The sequence below is a fragment of the Myripristis murdjan genome, chromosome 12, assembly GCF_902150065.1.
Source record: "Myripristis murdjan chromosome 12, fMyrMur1.1, whole genome shotgun sequence".
In the NCBI taxonomy this organism is placed as follows: Eukaryota; Metazoa; Chordata; class Actinopteri; order Holocentriformes; family Holocentridae; genus Myripristis; species Myripristis murdjan.
The window spans coordinates 25,178,802-25,197,185 of NC_043991.1; the positions used below are offsets into that span (position 1 = coordinate 25,178,802).

General features: G+C 43.0%; 2 protein-coding genes across 3 annotated transcripts in view; one reads left to right on the forward strand and one right to left on the reverse strand.

Moving 5' to 3' along the window:
• plpp1a (phospholipid phosphatase 1a) lies at positions 1-15,373 on the forward strand. 2 transcript variants are annotated; one of them, XM_030064871.1, is made up of 7 exons: positions 1-128; positions 368-504; positions 3,689-3,843; positions 8,995-9,278; positions 11,925-11,982; positions 13,892-14,068; positions 14,184-15,373. In XM_030064871.1, exons 2-7 carry the CDS (start codon positions 447-449, stop codon positions 14,301-14,303), a joined length of 852 nt encoding a protein of 283 aa, XP_029920731.1. In that variant the 5' UTR covers positions 1-128; positions 368-446; the 3' UTR covers positions 14,304-15,373. The 2 variants fall into 2 exon arrangements, with proteins under 2 accessions (XP_029920731.1, XP_029920732.1); XM_030064872.1 differs by lacking the exons at positions 1-128; positions 3,689-3,843 and adding an exon at positions 7,148-7,299 and having other exon boundaries at positions 143-504.
• Positions 15,344-18,384, reverse strand: part of mtrex (Mtr4 exosome RNA helicase) — a 26,896-nt gene continuing 23,855 nt past the window's right edge. Inside the window, exons 24-27 of the mRNA XM_030064869.1 lie at positions 17,593-17,649; positions 17,329-17,491; positions 16,386-16,490; positions 15,344-16,174 (exon numbers count right to left, since the gene is read on the reverse strand). Of these exons, the coding sequence (XP_029920729.1) occupies positions 16,122-16,174; positions 16,386-16,490; positions 17,329-17,491; positions 17,593-17,649 (378 nt within the window). The 3' untranslated portion in view covers positions 15,344-16,121. The remainder of the gene's footprint in view (positions 16,175-16,385; positions 16,491-17,328; positions 17,492-17,592; positions 17,650-18,384) is intronic.

The window sequence follows — 18,384 nt, forward strand, 5'->3', positions numbered from 1 at the left end:
TGCGTTTGAAGGCACCAGCAGGCCTTACTCAGGACGCCGTCGGAGGGGTTCGGGTCCGCCAGACTGCCACCGATTACACCCGTCGGCACTGGGCAGGTGTCCGTCCAAATGCTCGCCCCTCCGTGACAGTGAGTAGGCTTATTTCAGGAGAATTACACCCAGGCTGGCCAGGCATCGGCCCCGCTGTGAATGAGTGCCGCTTGTCTTTTAAGCGGGGATACGGGCTCACGCATTGTGTTTCTCCTGTTGACCCAGGTCTGTTAATTTGTAACGAGGCCACCGCGCTTCGTGCTGTTTTTTTGTAATTAAATCTGCTCTTATTTTGCCGATCTCACTCATTTCACGGAAACGACTGCGACGTCCCAAGGAGGAGCATCCCGTACTGTTTATTACAGGCGAGGACGCGCGGCTCAGGGACAGAGGGGCAGAGAGAAACAGCAGCAAACATGTTCGACACCAGAGGGATCCCCTTTATCCTGCTTGACATAGCCTGTCTTATTCTAGGTATGTACTTAAACACTCACTACGGACTGTTATTGACTTGTGACTGTTATTATTTGTATCCTTTTATTTGTGACCGGAGCGATTCCTGCAGTGTATATTATGTCCTGACAGCTTGCCATCACGTGAAGGGAGTGGTGTACTACAGCAGCCGCGCTGATCAGCTAAAATGATTACAATAATTGCATCCCCGTAGAAACTTAAATTATGGCTGTCCTATTCCGAAGTGAAATTATTGTGACCTTATCGTACCTTTAGGCTTGGTTTGTTTATCTCCCGTTGCAGACTTTGCATTTGGGCTGTATGCTTGTACAGTTTCGCAGGCTATAGGAATACTAATGGCAGCCAACGAGGAAATTAAAGTGTTTTTTGTATGTTTTCAAGTGTCTAATGAAAAAAAAAAAAAAAAAAGCATGCCATCGGAAGTTATGGCATGTTTAATGATTGAGACAATGCTACATTATTCATAAGATAAAGATACAATGTAACAACACGCCTATATTCACTGCATGACCCAGATTAAAAAAAAAAAAAAAAAAAAAAAAAAAAAATATATATATATATATATATATATATATATATATATATATATATATATATATATATATCTATAGGCTACATCTATCTACTCTCATTTTTTAATATTATTATGTGTTTTCTATATGTAACTTCTGGCCAGCACCAGTTTCCATGCATCATTATCATATTTTCTCTCAGCTTCAGTGTTTATAGTTTCATTCAGTTGAAAAGCCAAATTGCCTCTATGACTGTAATACATATAGGCCAAAATATGCCTGTATTAACACACTGATTCATTCTGCTGTGGGCCAAATGTAGATTTAGACCTATGACTAATCTCCTGATCCTACTCTGAGGGGTGTTGCTCAGAAACTATGTGATAATTGATATCATTCCCTTGCAGGCTATGTTTTGAAAGCATGTACCAGTGCTGCCACAGCCCGTATACCCACCCAACTTTCATATTTCATGTAACTACATGCCTTTGTCTCAGAATGTAAAACCATTACCTGCCTGCTTGCTGTCAGCAGTCTTCCTCTCACTGCTGAGTGGCAAGAGATAATGTCTGCGCCTTCTCGGTTTGTTCCTTCAGAAAGGAGCATTGGCTCCCCCCGAAAACACTTTGAATCAAAACATAAAGCTGAGGTCTGTGCTCAGGATGAGAAGCGATGATATGTAACTTGTGCTTGTTCTGCCAGTGAAGATAAGAAGCATATTATTTAATTAACTGATTGTTACTTATTCAGTGCTTTTTCTCATCCCGAGTGCAGGCCCCTGCTGTGTATATAAATGATGCTTTCCCATATTTTTGCTTGTTACGACTTAAAGTACTTAGAATATATCTGTAATTTATGTCGATACTGTTTTTACAGGTTAAATAAATTATTATTACAAGGGCTTAACAACAGATGTGGAAGTTCAGTGTTTGTACAAAGTTGATCTACCTCAGTTTTTCTTCGCTGGTCTCAAAAGAGATTTGAACATATGTGACACTGCATCTTGAATTATTATAAGGCTGTCAGGTGTCGGTTTTGCAGAGTAGGCATAGGCATAGGCTCTGGGGTTTTAGTGTAGTTCAAATCTGATTATGAATGGAGGAGATCTGCCGTGACTCATAAAGCTATAGCTGTCCTTGCACACGCCTCCAAAAAGAAAAAAAAAAAAACAACACACACTCCCACGGCTATTGATGTATATTGTATGGCACAGTTTGCAAATGGCGAAAGCTGGATCGCCTAGAACTTGGATGGTTGATGAAGTCAACCCGTTTCTGTCCATAATTAACTATAACCAAGTAGCTCTAACCATCTGCCTCTAGATTGCATTAGTTTCCCTCACTGAGGCTGTGCCCAATTTAGTGACAAACATGTCACCGAAAATTCACATTAAAGTAATGAGGTTTTCTTTTTCCTCAAGAGGATTTCTTTTCTTGGCATTTTGGTGTCTTCACTGGGCAGTCGCAGTGGAGAGCGACAGCACAGGCATGGCAGAGAGAGAGAGGCGATGACATGCAGCGAAAGGGTCCGGGCCAGAATCGAATCCGGTCCACTGCAACAGGGACTTTGCCTTAATGATGCTCACTCTACCAGTTGAGCCACCAGGGCGCCAAACGTAATAAGGTTTAACCCACAAGAGCACAGCTTATTAGGCATGTATGGGAAATCGTACTATTTTCTGAGCTGTGTAATAAGCAGAGATAATGTGTATTTGTTCTGGTTTGCTTACACAGCTGACTCCATATGGTCGCGATTAAAATTACTTAGTAGGCTGCCAATAAATCCTTCATCATCTTATAAATCTTCCTCTTATCAAGATTCATTGTATGTGTAGCGTGGCTATTCATGTTAAGACGTGCACATTTGACTGTGTGTCTGTGTGTTTGAGAGAGAGAAAGTGAGGGGCAAGGGGCAAGTGAAAGTGCGACGCCGCTCAGAAAGTGATTTGGGAATCCAGCGTCATGTGCTGTTGTACAAACTTGCATCTGCTGTGGCCAGTCAGCTTACCATAGCACTTGTGACAGATGTAGAAACACCAGGCAAACAGAAACACCAGACAGTGTGGAAGAAGTCCCTCAGAGGCAACATGTGAGTGTGTGTGTGACACTGTGTTTGTGTGAGTAACAGACCTTCCCTTGCAGCATTAACAGCATCACAGTCGGACATTGGACGGTTGAAATTAATTCGTACAATCTCTTATCTTTATGGTGTTTTGTTTTCAGAGGGAGCGGTTAGCTCTGTCTGTAGCATCAGGTCTCGGCCGCAGAGCTTTTCAATACTCCTGCACAGAGATGAGCTCATTTTCTATGATAATGAAGTCACCGCTATTTAATGTTTTCCTCACAGGGATGTTTCTGTCACAGATAAATGATGTTGATGTTAAATGTTTGACTGACCTTTTGCTGAGGCTCATCCTGTACCTAGCGGGTAAAAAAAAAAAAGTCTTTGAGTCTGGTCAACAAATTACCAAAAATCTGTTCTGACACTTGTTTATACACACAGTGTGTTATGAGGTTGTGTCCTCTGATAACAGCTCACCTCCCTCTCTGAAAGATGACAGAATTGAAATGTGACCGCAGCCCCTTTGGTTAGGGGCTGTCTCTTTCTGTGCCATGTTGTTTTGACCTCTGACCTCTTCCGCTGGTAACCCCTCCTGGTCTTTTCCTCCACAGGGGGCCTGCCTCTGGCGGCCTTTAACCTGGGTAAGATCCGCCCTTACCAGAGGGGCTTTTTCTGTAACGATGACAGCATCAAGTACCCTTTCCACCACAGTACAATCACCTCCACAGTGCTCTACACTGTGGGCTTCACCCTGCCCATTAGCTGTGTAAGTAGAGAAGAGTCAAGATCAAAGGTGTAGAAGTTCAGGAGGTCCAAGTCTGTAGCCACGGCGACTGTTCTTGCCGTAGCTACAGACACACTGGACCTGCTCATACAGCTGGCAGCCACTGCACATGAATGAACAAACAAATATCCTGTGCTTAATTTAGAGGGGACAGCCGCCAGTTAGATGTTATAAAAAACCCCTCAGCTGTTCATTTGATGTTACAATGGGAGAGTTGTTTCGCATCGGTATTAAAACCAAATATGTCTTGTTCTGTTCGGCCGTCCCGTCACTTCCTCGTGTGAGGTCGGCACAGGGCGCTGACGTTACCGAGAGCGGTGAATGAAATCCGCTCTTACAACACTTGTCAGAAAGACAAAGACAAAGGAGGATGTCCACTTAAAAAGAAACAAAAGAGAATTTATCTCCTTAATAAATGCTCCATTTCCTTCCTCATTCCACCCACTGCAGCAGGCTTTGCAAAACCTCAAGTGAAAATTATTTTGATGAATTGAGCCTTGCGTTTTCTATTAATGCCTGTCCTGCACTGAAAGTGCTGGTTTGGTGGGAATGTCAAACAGGGAACAGGCAGAGATAGGATTTAATTCTGATCATCCTCTCGGTCTGCAGGGGATACCAGCGGTCACGGTGGCAGGCAGGGCAGAAGCCCACTCCAGCGGGCATACACATTTTGACAGATTTACAGATTTCAGTGTCAGTCCAAACATGACGCACCAATAAAACCATCCTCCCCTCTGCGGTTATTGACTCAATTTATGATTCACACATGCCTTCTCAAAGTCAGCCTCGTACAAAAGATTCATGCCACCTATTAAGCCGAATGTTGGCTCCAGTGAGGAGAAGAGCGGCTGTCTTTTTGTCCGACTTTGATCGAATATGAGAAACGCGGAAATTAAATGAAGCGAAGCCATGTTTTTATCACTTGTACTTTAATATTGAAGTGGAATTTGAGAGTGCTGTTGCTAATTAGTGCAACAGACAATGCAGGCTGCCTCTCCGTCCCTCTGCTCCCTAAAATAGCTGGAATGCTCTCCTGGAACACTGTGATTAAGTTAACTTGATGCAGATTGTATTCGGAGAGCCACAGACAGAAGTGCTGCTGGCACACTCTGGATTTTTGATGAGTGTGTGTGTGCGTGTGTGTGTGTATCTTTATGCCTTCAGGAGCCCTCTGTTACTAGCTATTGTCTACGGCCCAGGACTGAGGCCACAGTTCAGTCAGAGTGTGTGTGTCTGTGTGTGTGTGAATGAAATCAATAATTTATCTCTCCCTTCCTGGTGTCTGTAGTCCTTCATGTATCATGTGCAGCCACTCTCCTGAGCAGCAACAGTTTTCATTTTTAACCCTTTATAGAGCACTCATTGAAATACTTTGAAATTCAAAAAAACAACCCTAGACTGATATTAGAGAACATGACAGGACTTTATTACTTCTATAAAATTTTTCTAAAATTTTCATTTTGTAATAGAAAATCAAAGCCAATGAGATTGGTCAAATGCCACAATCATGTGACCTGGGATGTAGAGCGATCTTTGCTGATTGGCTGGGTGAAGACCAAATGATTATTGAACTAACTGAGACAGGGGATGGGCCTGATGTGTAAAATTTCTGAAATTACCAAAAATAGTCACTTGCCCTATAAAGGGTTAAAGGTTGTTGTGTCCTAATTTTTAACAACTCCTTACTGTCCTAATGTAAAAGATGGCTGCTCATTTATTTATGTGTGCAGCAACAGTGACAGTATCTAAACCAGAGGCACGTTACTGTGAAACTTTACCTTGGAGCTTCTGTCCAAAGGAGGACAGAGCAGGGGACAAGAGCAGTTGGGGATGGAGATTGAGTAAAACACAGTGGGCAGGTGTGTAGGTGGGCCACAGGCGAGAGAAAATGAAGCTTTTTCTGGAGGAGAGACTAAGAAAGAGAAAGCCAAAAGGTCAAAATCGAGGTCACAGAGATGGGCTGAAAGAGAAAGTCGGCGTGTAACGTGAGAGTGCGTCAGTCACTTAAGTGCGTCTGTGTTACCACGAGTTCCCCTCTTGCTCGCTGACAGCGTGAGAACGGCGTGGGTCCGTCACTGAGAGCTGAATGATAGGAACAGGAACCAGCCCAGAAACACAATCCCTGATCGATCACAACACGCCTGCTACTTCTGTCCCAGAGAGAAAGACAGAGAGAGCCATTAGCACTCAGACCTGACCGCACTAACGAACCTGCACAGAAATATCCGCTCAACCACTGCAGACAGTTGCACTCGAACACTGCAAAGAGACCAGCGAGGATGATGAGAAGTCCAATTTTGAGTCAGCCAGTTTCATTTGATGTGCAGAGTCACCATGCAGCACGGTCCCAATCAGACTCACTGTACTTTTATATTGTTCTTTAGTTTTTGTTTTTATTTCCATTTCCAGAATGGATTTGCTTGTTTGAGTTTAGTTTGCATTTTTTTAAATGTTAAGTTTTACTTTACGTTTTTATTAGTTTCAGTATCAGTTTTCCTCTAAGACAAATTGGGCCAAATTGACAAAGACCAAAACTAAAGACATTTTCTGTAAATTTTTATGTTGTTTTAGTTAGTTGTGTAAGTACATACTATCATTTCAGTTACTATCAGTTAGTTTTAGTTTTTTTTTTTTTTTTTTTTTTTAAATTTCCATTAACTAGCATATTTTTTTCAAATCTAGTGTTAGTTTTTAGTTTTAATTCATTATAATATCATTGGTCACAATATATACTTTCCAATTCCAAGTACAAAACATACAGTAAACAAATAGAATAATAAATATTAAATAAAGAAAAAAAATCAAATAAACATCAATAAACTATATAATTACAACAATTAGGGCAGAACATACAGCAAGCAAATAATTAAAATAAAACAAACTCATTAAAATAAAATAAAAAAAAAAAAACTCATGTTGAAGGAATGTTAAAAAGGTGTGGAGCTGGCCAAGTTGTGGTGTCGGTGCAAACTCTGGGTGTTGGTGTCGGGGCAAACGTGTTCACCTCCGCTTTGGGTTTTCTCTGTTAACACCCTCTCTTCACCAGCGAGGAGCTGTCTGTTGCCATGCCAACATTAACCGTTTCCTTTTCACTACTCATTCCTGTAAGGTGGCGAGCCTGCGTCTTTTTCCGACTCCCTGCTTGTTCGTATCCATGAGGCGAGGAGGGAGGATGCAGATTTCGCCAATGCTCTCATCTTTTTTTTGTGGTGTTGCATTATGGGTAGTGCTCTTGTAACCTGTATTCTCCTGTTGTTGTTTTTTTCTCTCATTGCTTCTCTGCTAGCTGGACTCCCATTTGCAATACTCACAGTGCAACACAAACCTTTCCAGCGGGGCTTTTTCTGTAATGATGATTCAATCAAGTACCCGCTTAAAGAAGACACCATTTCCTATCAGTTGTTAGGGGGCATTATGATACCCATCACAGTACTCACTGTAAGTGCATCTGTTTTGTTTTCTGCTAACACCCAAACATCCTTGCTCTCACTCTTTATTGCCTCTGTCTCTTATACACAGTCTGTCACTCCTTAGCTCTTTTCTCCAACCCCATGATTGCTGCTAAATACATTATTTCTAGTAATAATGTATGTGTAATTTTGAATTGCTTGATTTAGTAGTCAGAATCACTCACTGTAAATGTTTATTTGCTTGTTGCATGTTAGTCCTTATTTTCAAAAATTAGAAATGTCTTCCACCTTGCTTGAAAAAATATAGAGAAGTACTATAGTCCTAAAAGCATGCCTAGCTACCGCAGCTCCTGCAATATTCTACAGTGGTAAACTGCAATGGTTAAATTCTGAAATGTCTGAAAAAAAAAATGTATAAACAAGTTCTCTAGTTAATATCCTAGAGAGAGACTGGCAGTCATTCAAATTCACAGAAGGAGGTCATGGCTTAGTGCCCTGATCTTTCACAGTGGGGTTTTACAAAATGTTTCCTCGGCTTATTTTGACCGTTATAAATAAAGGGAACAGAGATGAAAGCCAACTTCCTGTTTTTTGCACATGTTTAGCCGCAGGAAGTGTGTCTCTCGGTCCCATATCGTGAATGGAAATAGATACACTCTTCGGTGGCGTCCCCATTACCTCCTGATGCTTTTGAATACCTTTTTTTTGGTCATTCAATAATTGCCCCGTCGTCTCTTTTCCATATTTGAGGAGTTTACAGTTCAAAATAGTTGTTAACTCTCCAATTCATGGATACATAGATACAGCGATTGTTAATTAGCCACATGACAAAGGCCGGCCGAATTTGTTTTCAGTACAGCTTGTAAAACCCTGCAGCGCAATACATAAATGGATAACAGCAGACGATCCACATATTAACCCGACATAATGCAGCGATACAGTCACAAAATTCAGTGTTTTCGAAACGCTGTAAATTCTAGAGAGGCAGCAGTAAGAAGCTGGCAACAACGTTTTAGTCAGAGAGCAGAGCAAGCCCTCCAGGCCTGTCGTTTAGGAGCAAAACAAGCATATTCACACACACATGCACACACCTTAACCACAATGTTCACATCAAAAGGAATTGAAATCCACAAGAGTTAGTCGGCTGATGCGTCATAGGTGTGGACGTGCATGTGCACATCTTCAAACCCTCGAGATCTTAAGAAATATGTTTCAGTTTGAACTGATAGATCACAGCGTAAATAGTGCGTATCGTGGTGTGTGTCTGTTTTCCCCTTTAAAAGAGAGAAAAAAAAAATATATATATCATTTTAAGTGGACATCTTCCTCTGGCCATGATCTTTTCCCTAAATTCAATGATATTTACAATCTTAGGGGTGATAGAATAAGTAAGAACTGCACTAACTTTGTCAGATGGGCACTCCTCCATCCTGTCAAGAGTGCTGTTTTTCACGCCTGTTTCCCAATCTTCTATCAAAGTGAGTATTTCCTAATATGACTTTAGAAGTTTAAAATGTTGTAATCGGCTGTATACACAGTTACCCAAGCCCATCATTTTAGATCATGTAGGAGGAAAATACACAGTGAGAACAGGGACTGACACTCTAGGTGTTAAGCTCATGTGTTTTTTTTTTTTTTTTTTTAATCTTTATGTGATGTCTGATATTTGTGAACTAACTTTATCTGTCCTGTCTGTCCTCCTTTGCCCTCCCTCCTCTCACAGATGATCTTTGGGGAGTGCCTTTCCGTTTATCTGAACCGCATCAAATCCAAGTCGTCTTTCTGCAACAATTACGTTGCCTGTGTTTACAAGGCAGTCGGTACCTTCCTCTTCGGTGCCGCCATGAGCCAATCATTGACTGACATAGCCAAGTACTCCATCGGCCGCCTCCGGCCGCACTTCCTGGATGTGTGCAAACCCGATTGGAGCCATATCAACTGCACACTCGGGGATTACATTGAGGACTTCACCTGCACTGGAGACAAGAGAATGGTCAATGAGGGCAGGTAACTAAGGTTATTAACCTAGATTTGCATAAGATTCCCAAAGTGAATGGATGCATGATGGTAACGTAACACTAATATGGTTAGTTGAAATTAGTAACTCATTTATCTTGTTGTTTCTTGTTGAGTTGTGCAACATGTCACACACACACATTTGAAACTGACGAACTGCCAATTTGAGCCTGCTAAAGGCTTTCCCCCTGTACTTTGTCCTCTCCGTTGTTTTGCAATATCCTGATGGAGTAAGTACAAAGTGCAAAGGTTACATCTGACAATTACCCTTAAATAATGATGGTAATAAAACTAATATAACAGGTCCCTGTGTAGCTGCGTGATAAATAGTTCCTGGATCATTGAGTCTCCACAGACAAGGCTCATGTCTTTGGCCAACACCTTGTCACCGTCTGCGCAACATAGGCTCGTACAATCCCGCAGGAACGAAAAAATGTTATTGTGATAGGAGCGCCTATTCTTTATCAGCTCGGAGCAGCAGGAAGTATAGAGGAAGGAGAGGATATCCACGTCACATTCTGATTCACTCATCAGCGTCCAAACCAGTGATAATTATAGCCGCAGAGGCCTAAACAGACACATCAGCTGTGCCTGTCTTATGGAGGCTACACTTTTCTGCTCTGCTCTGTTCTATTTTGCAAATAAAACAGCTGTGGACACAAGCCACACCTTACCGGCTGATGAGGCCGAGATTTGATTTCACTGACCTTTTGACATCACCCACAATCGCTGACCTTTCATCCTAGCGGCACACTTAAAGGCCAGGGACAGATATAATGGCGTGACTCATACACTGGGTCATTCATGCATTACTGTATATCCTCCTGTGCGCTGAGCGTCATCCGTTTTCTTCCTCTTTTCATGGGTGCGAGGCTGAGTCCTAAGAGCTGAGCGGTGATGTGTCTTACCTCCATGGTGGGCTGTGGCCTCACCAACCTTCTGTCTTCAGGGTCATCTACTGTATATTTACCGGGGTGTGGTGCACTGGCATTGATGTTTCCTGGACACAGAGACTTTAGTGTGCTGCTCTGGTGGTGGTAGAGTCCAGGTACATGCCTCTGGATCGGGGATCAGAGGTTTTTCTTTTTTTGGCAAACCGAGCCAGGCATTTACTAGCAGAGCCACGGGCCAATGTCTTTCTCGAAAGCATTCACAGGCCAGGATATATTCTCAGCTCCATCTGTACACGTGTGTGTGTGTGTGTGTGTGTGTGTAAAGCTGCGCCTGCTAGTCATTATTAGTGCAAATAAGTGCAGCAGGAGAGGAGGGCAGAGGTCAGGGTAACCCGACCTGGATCATCTTACTGTAATGTGAGCCCTAGCTTAGCTTAGCTTCCCTTGGGGAGAGGAGGCCTACTGTCAAAGCTGTGTGTGTGTGTTTGTGTTGATACATAAGAGAGGGAGGCTGATTATGTACTTAAAGCCTGCGAGTGTGATGAAACCCACGCCAGTTGCCTTGTTAGATGAGAACCCATGAGAAACAGGCTTACAACGGATCGCGCTTCCCAACCCAAGGTTTTCAAGGAGGACTGATTGTTACCCCCCCCCCGCCGCCTGCCGATCCCTCGCAGAGCCTGTGTGTATCCCGTCTGACAGTCCTGCACTTTTAATCCGTTGCCACGGGGGAGGTATAGAGGTCTGTATTGTTATTGCATTGGCCAGCTGGGTTGTGTTACCGTGGGCTGTTTGGTTAGCCCGGGATCCCCACCAACACTGTGCTGGACCTCAGGGGACCCCCACCCCCGGGTTGACTTTCCCCGCTGTCTTTGCTTGTATCAACATTTCTCTCGTAATGCGAAAGATCAGGAGGGATGCGGCGGAAGGAGCAAAAAATGAATTTTCAGAGGGAAGCTTGAAAGGAGGCAAAATCCCGAGAGGGCATGCTTTGACAGAAGAGTCCTGGAAGCTGTGTTGTACGTGTCTGCTGACTCATTGTTGCCGTTTCCACTGTACAGATGAGTATATGTAGCCAAGACTTAAAGGCTAAGAATAGAAACTCACCTGACCTCCCTATACTGTGACTCACATCCCTCACTTTACCCTCTCACACACTATGCACATGCTCCCACAGAGGTCTCCAACACCACCCACAAGGTGTTGTGATGTTTGCAGTGCACACACTTATCAGCTTATCCCTCTCTTACACAACTCCTGATGGGTGGTAAATATGAGTATAAGTATGTTGGAGATTCTGAAGTATTATTCAATGGCGAATACACAGACAGTTCATACGGCGTCACGGTAGAATGGATAGTCAGTGTTTACAGTAATGTTATAGCCGACTCTGTGTGTGTGTGTGTGTGTGTGTGTGTGTGCATGTGTCAGTAACTGTAGACAAGCCATTTTGGATCAGACACAGTCCTGCAAAAGCACAGCACAGCACTGCTAATATAAACAGGAAGTTACTGGGAGGACGAGGGTCTGCTTCTCATCCCTCAGCGCTCTCCGTAACTCCGGCAGAAACAAACACGCTCAAACGAGAATGAAGATCAAGCCAGACACAAGATGATTTTCTTTGTGTGTGTGTGTGTGTGTGTGTGTGTGTGCGCATTAAGGATTAAGCGTCTGCCTTTCCTGTTCTGCGTTTCATTGTGAATTTGTTCAAGTGCTGAGCCTCGTCTCTGTCCTTCTGTTGCAGGCTCTCCTTCTACTCGGGCCACTCCTCTTTTTCCATGTACTGCATGATGTTCCTGGCTGTAAGTACCACCATCACTTATCTGTGCCATCACTCATGAAATGAATCAGATGGCAGGCGGTGTTCAGTGACATGGAACAATAAAAAAAAGCCCATTCAAAGGGCATTTTTGTGACGTGTAAAAAGTGTTGCATCAAACATCTGAGTGAAGATAATATTCCTTTGATCGGCCCAGTTAGTTCGGCATGCGACACATGAGACTCTCAGTGTCTTCCGCAGGGCCTTTGATGATCTTCTGACAGTTAGCAGTGGCACCGTTCCGCTCCGAGGAACCCAGCTGCTCCGAATATCCTCTGTTGTGTTTGTCCAGAGCTGCTCTTGCTGCCCGGCCCAGGCGACTTTATAGGCTGCTGACTCACAGAACTGCCAGCTGATATAAATAGGCACAGGGACAAAGTCCTGGCACCGACAAAAAAAATCTCTCCCTCTGCTTTAAATGGAAGTCCAAGTGTCTGTAAGAGCACCAATCACGGCACAGTGTTTGCGGCTGAATTAAAGGCCGAGAAACCCCGGGGCCTTTGCAGCGCCTCTGCACTCGCTCGTTCCCAAGTCAAACAAAAAAGAACGGACACACCCACCACGAAAACAAACAAAACGACCCTTAAGGGCGACAGATTTGCGCCACCGAGTACGGGGTTATTTTCGTTGAAGATTCCAGCGTGATAAGGCATCCTGTTGGCGAGAGCGCCGGCACTAAGGCGGCGTAATTGTTACTGAATTGTTAGATTAGATTAACACGGTGCTTTTTTAGGCAGGGGACAGGCTATGCTGAACTGATTACATGTATCAGCGAAATTGATTATTTCAAGGTCACAGTCTCCATGAGTGAGCCTGTCTTTGACTGTAAATTTGATGGCCCTGTAATTTGTTTGGTGAGGCAGGAGGCACCGTTACCCGTAAAAGGGGAAGTGAATCGGAGAGCTCGGGGTGACAAGTTAATCGTGTTCCTGGTTAATTGCTCAAGTGCCCTTACATATGAAAATTTTGAAATGTCCGTTGGTTGACCATCAGATAGTGAGTCATGCTGATCACTGTAACTCATTTGCACCGTTTCTACTGTCTTCTGCTCTTTCGGTCTTGTGCTCTTTCTTGCTGTTAGAAATTATCCGGTGACATACACTACTCACAAAAAGTTAGGGATATTCGGCTTTTGGGTGAAATTTCAGGATGAACCTAAAATGCATTCTAACCTTTACAGGTGAACTTAATGTGACCTTCTGTAAACTTTTGAATGCACATGTCCAACTGTTCAGTGTTTCAGTACTTTTTGCACAAGTTGCTGTTCTCTAACAAGGAGTTGAACGGCAAAATTCACATCAGGTGTTTGATGCTCCAGCTCATCGAGGTCGTATCATTAGGGAATGGCTGCTGGAGACTGGGGTACCTCAAATGGAGTGGCCTGCACTTTCTCCAGACCTGAATCCCATAGAAAACCTATGGGATCAGCTGAGTCGCTGTGTAGAGGCTCGGAGCTCTGTACCCCAGAACCTCAATGTCCTGAGGGCCGCCCTTCAAGAAGAGTGGGATGCCATGCCTCAGCAGACAATAAATCGACTTGTGAACAGCATGAGACGTCGTTGTCAAGCTGTAATTGATGCTCAAGGGCACATGACAAGTTATTGAGACATTGACATTTTTTGTTGTGGTATATCCACCACTGTTGTTGGCTTTTGTTTCAAGAAACTGTTTGAGATGAGGAAATCACCAGTGTATGCTTCTACTTAAATGCCCTACTTTCATGATATAATATCACTGTAGCGTGAACTTTTTACATTTTCCATAAATTTCACCCAAAAGCCAAATATCCCTAACTTTTTGTGAATTATGTAACCTGTAACCTCAGACCGCTTTTCTGGATTTCACACAGCAATCAAACAAACCGAATGCTCATTGCTCTGTGTCTCCCTCAGCTTTACCTCCAGGCGAGACTGCAGACTGAATGGGCCCGGCTACTGAGACCCACACTCCAATTTTTCCTGATTGCTGCATCGGTGTACACGGGATTGTCCAGGGTTTCAGATTACAAACACCACTGGAGTGATGTGCTGACCGGCCTCCTGCAGGGTGCTCTCATGGCGATCCTGGTGGTGAGTGCTGTATCTTGCCTTCACAGTTTGGTTCCGGATCCATCGTGTGCTTGAGGTTAATTACTAAATTGGATAAAGATGGAAATAATTCCTGTTTTGCGTTTGCACCATGCAGGTCTTCTTTGTGTCAGACTTCTTCAAGAAGCGCGTGGAGCCCCAGAAGGAGGCGGAGATCCCCCACACCACGCTCCAGGAGACACCAACTAATGGAAACCACTACGACAGCCCCAACTAAGCTAAAATCAAAGGGGAGGATACCTCTGCGCTATACAAAAAAAAAAAAAAAAAAAACGCACATCCTGGATGCCAGCTCTCAAGCCTTTCACCTGACGCATATTCTCATCTAATACCCTGCATGGATTCACAGTGTGGAACACGGTTGTAAATGTGCTCCCATCATCCTTGCTTCTTAAGTGGCGTGAGAGAACGGATGAGTGTGCATCTCAATGACGTGGGTGCGAGAGGAGAGATGCATGAACTTTTCGGAAGCTACACCCCAGACTGGTTTAAAGCCGACTTAAAAAGCCTTCAGAATTACAGGCGAGTTGCTGTCTTGCCTCCTGCTTTCCCCATCCTGAGGGAACGTTGTAAGATAAGCTCTCACCTATCCAACCGTTTCAGATATACTCAAATGCCAGATGTAGGTTAGGGGCTAAAGATTTTTTTTTTTTTTTTTTTTCATGACGGGAACCATATAGCATGTACCTACTGAGCCAGTGGGAGACATAAACTGCATGCACCCACTAAAGGGTCTGACCACTGCTGGGGGGAGAGAGGAGGGTGGGGAACCTGTGAATGTAACCCTGCTTTGTGCTTTTCCTGACCTGGAGTCAAGTCAATCTGCTCAGATGCTGCTCTAGAGTCAGTGTTAGGTTAACTCCACCACTGAGTTTCGTAAATTTCACAGAGAATGTATTGTCTTTGGTCCGGTGTTTAAGGGCTAATTATCAAAGTAAAACTACTCGCTGATTCTAGACTTGAGGGCAACGCTGCTCTGCATCTGAAGCTGCTGACTCCAGGATGTTGTCACTGCAATCATATTCTCCAACCTTATAACCTGATCTTAAAGGAAGAAGCCTGTGTGTGTTTTTGTCATTTGGTTACAGAGCTGGGAAATAAGATTGTCGGTTTGAGTCCCGTGTTGCCTTTGCTGGACTGCTACTGCTGCTAGCACAGCTCCCTGTGTATCTCAGAACTATATAAACATCAAATTATCTCTAAAAGCAAAAAAGAAAAAAAAAAAAAACTTTTGTATAATCTGTATGTACAAAGAAATCACTATACAGACCTTTATTGAAAATTGTTGCAAATATGTACAAATGTCTTGATGTTCTGCTCTGAATGACAACTAAAATAAAAAAGAAGAATAAAGCCATTTTGCTTAATAACATGAACTCAAAACGTGTTAACGTGTCATTTCAATTTAAAGCATGGCCTGTACTGTTCACATGAATTTGTCATACAATGTACTTTTCTTATTTAAGAAATGTTCAAAGTGTTTTCGTCACAGAAGATGCATTTAGTGATAAATAAAAAAAAGCCTCTGTATTCTTAGGCAGATTTAGCCCCTTTAAACTGTATAATACGTTTAGCTTGCATGTCATACACTTTTCCCAGTGCTTTGAGGTGTGGCAGCTGACTGCAAGGTATGCAGCATGGAGCATATGCCGAATGCATACACAGTTCTCCATTCAACAACACACATCCAGGCTCTCCTGGATGACAACAGGGTCCAGACATGATCAGAAACATTAAGAAGCTCGGGGGACAAGCTGTAAGTAGATACTGCTTAAAACAGAATCCAAACATCCAAGTGACATTTTTTCCTCAACTACGAGGGTTTCAAATGGCATACAAAATACAAAACCAACCCATTTAACACTTGGAAACTACATAAAAAATAAAAAAAAAAAGACTAGTCCGACAGCAAAGAACTGTGGTAGTGGTGGCAGAATGATCAATATTTTACACATAGTCTCTTTAGAAAGGTCAAAAACAGGTACTTATGTTCCCACAGCCACTGCCCATCCCGTGTTGGGCATCTGGGAGACACTTATAGGTAGAGACTGGCAGCAAACACAATGTCCCTCTTGATTTTGGTTATTCCTGTAGAGACACAGAAATGCATACATGAATGAACTTTGAACAACATGCACAGTCGAGAATGCTTGTTCGCTAATTCAGTCAATACCAATTTTAAAAACTGCTTCACTACTTTTTTCCCCAAAGTCTGCGGGTGGCAGTGTGTTTTGTCCTGTGTGCATGAGGACTCGTGTTTGATGGCGGGGTTTTCAGGCCGTATTACGAGCTTTCTTACCTTCAGCGAACTTGTTCTCCAGCTCCGTGTTGCCAATAGCTTTGGCTGCAGAGCACATTTGTCTCAGCACCTCCTCCAGACGACGCATACAGCGGATGATACTCCCTGCAGAGATACGGAACCACGCGATGTTTAGCGATGGGATACACAAAAAACTATAAAAAAAAGACAAACTATTTAAACTGGATGCTAAGGCCAGGCTTCGTTATTTATTCACAATGGGAGACTACGGAGGTCTTGGACAATATCCAACATTTGGCTGTGGTTCACTGTGGACTCAAACTAAGCTCGCTGCGGCTACTAACCACCGAATCAACCCTAACTTGTTAAACTCTTTCCCAAATCCCCGATGCCAAACAAACACGCACACAAATATGAAGATTGTTTTGAGTTAACAGAGAAATTTGCTTCCAGCCAAGTAATAAAAGCATTTATTTCGAAAGACTGTGAAAGACTGTTATACAGAAATGTCTGTTCTCATTCTGTCCTCCCCTCACCCACATGGCCAGCGAATAATCCTTTGTTTTCTTAAATCAGCATCACCCCCTGATTACAACACATCCCATAGTTTACAGCTGAGGTTCTTGTTGGGAGTTAAAGCTGGGAAGCAGGATGAGGATAACACTGACCTCGATCTAGATTTCAGTTAACCCTACACTGCTCAGTAAACACACGAGGAATTCTCTCACAGCCTCTGGGTGGCTGCAATAATCCATATAAACTGTTTGTATTGCAGCTTTCAGACAGGGAATGAGGCCCAAAGTGCTTTACAGTGCACAAAGTACATTCCCTGAGTGTATAACCATACTATATATAATACTGTATCCCCATTTAACAACAGTGAGGACCAAGACACACACAAATCTCTTACAACAATGACCATTGAAGCAGATAACTCTGGTGTACTTTTAGCTGCTGGTTGGTATTAATATGAACAGCATACCTTCAAAGACGTCAGTCATTTTGCAGATCTGAGCGAACGAGGCTCCGTTAGCCCAGGTGTAGACAACGTCCATCAGGTGGGGCTTGAACTGGTTTAGATAGGTCTCCTCATCCACCTCCAGCTTGGCGTCTGCAGACACCTTGGCTATGCGCTTTGCACACTCCTGAACACAACAGCAACAGGAGATTTCATTTTTTTTTTAACCAAATCCTATTAGTATCGACTAATAGACTCAGTTTTTGGGATTGTTTTATGTTGTGTTACCTGCATTTGTCTCAGCGGTCCAGCTAGTTGTTCAGTTAGTTTTGGCATCTCACTGGCCTGGAAGAAATTAGACGTAACATTACCATCACCTAGCAAAACACACTCTGAATGACCTGACAGCAAAACACTGCCACAAATCCACATTTTCTTCAGTATACGTGCTCCTAATGCGAGAGCTCTGCAACAACTGAGGCTTATGAAAACTTTTCAAAACCAACTGGATGAGTTGGTTGCTAAAACAAGGCTGATTTTCTTAGTTTCTAAAAAGTTAAAACTTTGGAAATATCAGATTTCCCCCTGAAAGCAATGATATAAACTAAAGGCGCTAGAAATTGGCTAAATTCAATTCCTAATATTACATGTGTTTGTGATTGCAATAGGTCATTTTTTTAAATATTAAATCAGCCCCAATTGTATCTCTTCTATATACATTTAAAAGTATACCATTAGCTATGTGTGCACTCCTTAAGTTTACTGTGCACTTACATTAAATGCCAACTACATCTCCTACATTGCACTACCACATATTAGTTTTTCTGGTCTATATTCATAGACAAACATAAAATACATCCCTGCCTGCTTTCACTCTAGACATCCGATCATTGACTTAGTCTTGAGATACCAAGTGAACACATTTTACTGGCTGGCAGGTTAGAAAACCAGCAGGGTTGTGGTTCCAGGACCACAAAACAAAACAAAAAAACAAACTTGTACATTATGACTACCCTGCCTGTTAGTATGTGTTACTGCTTCTCTTCCATACCCTTGTTATCTCTATGCAACATGGAGGCA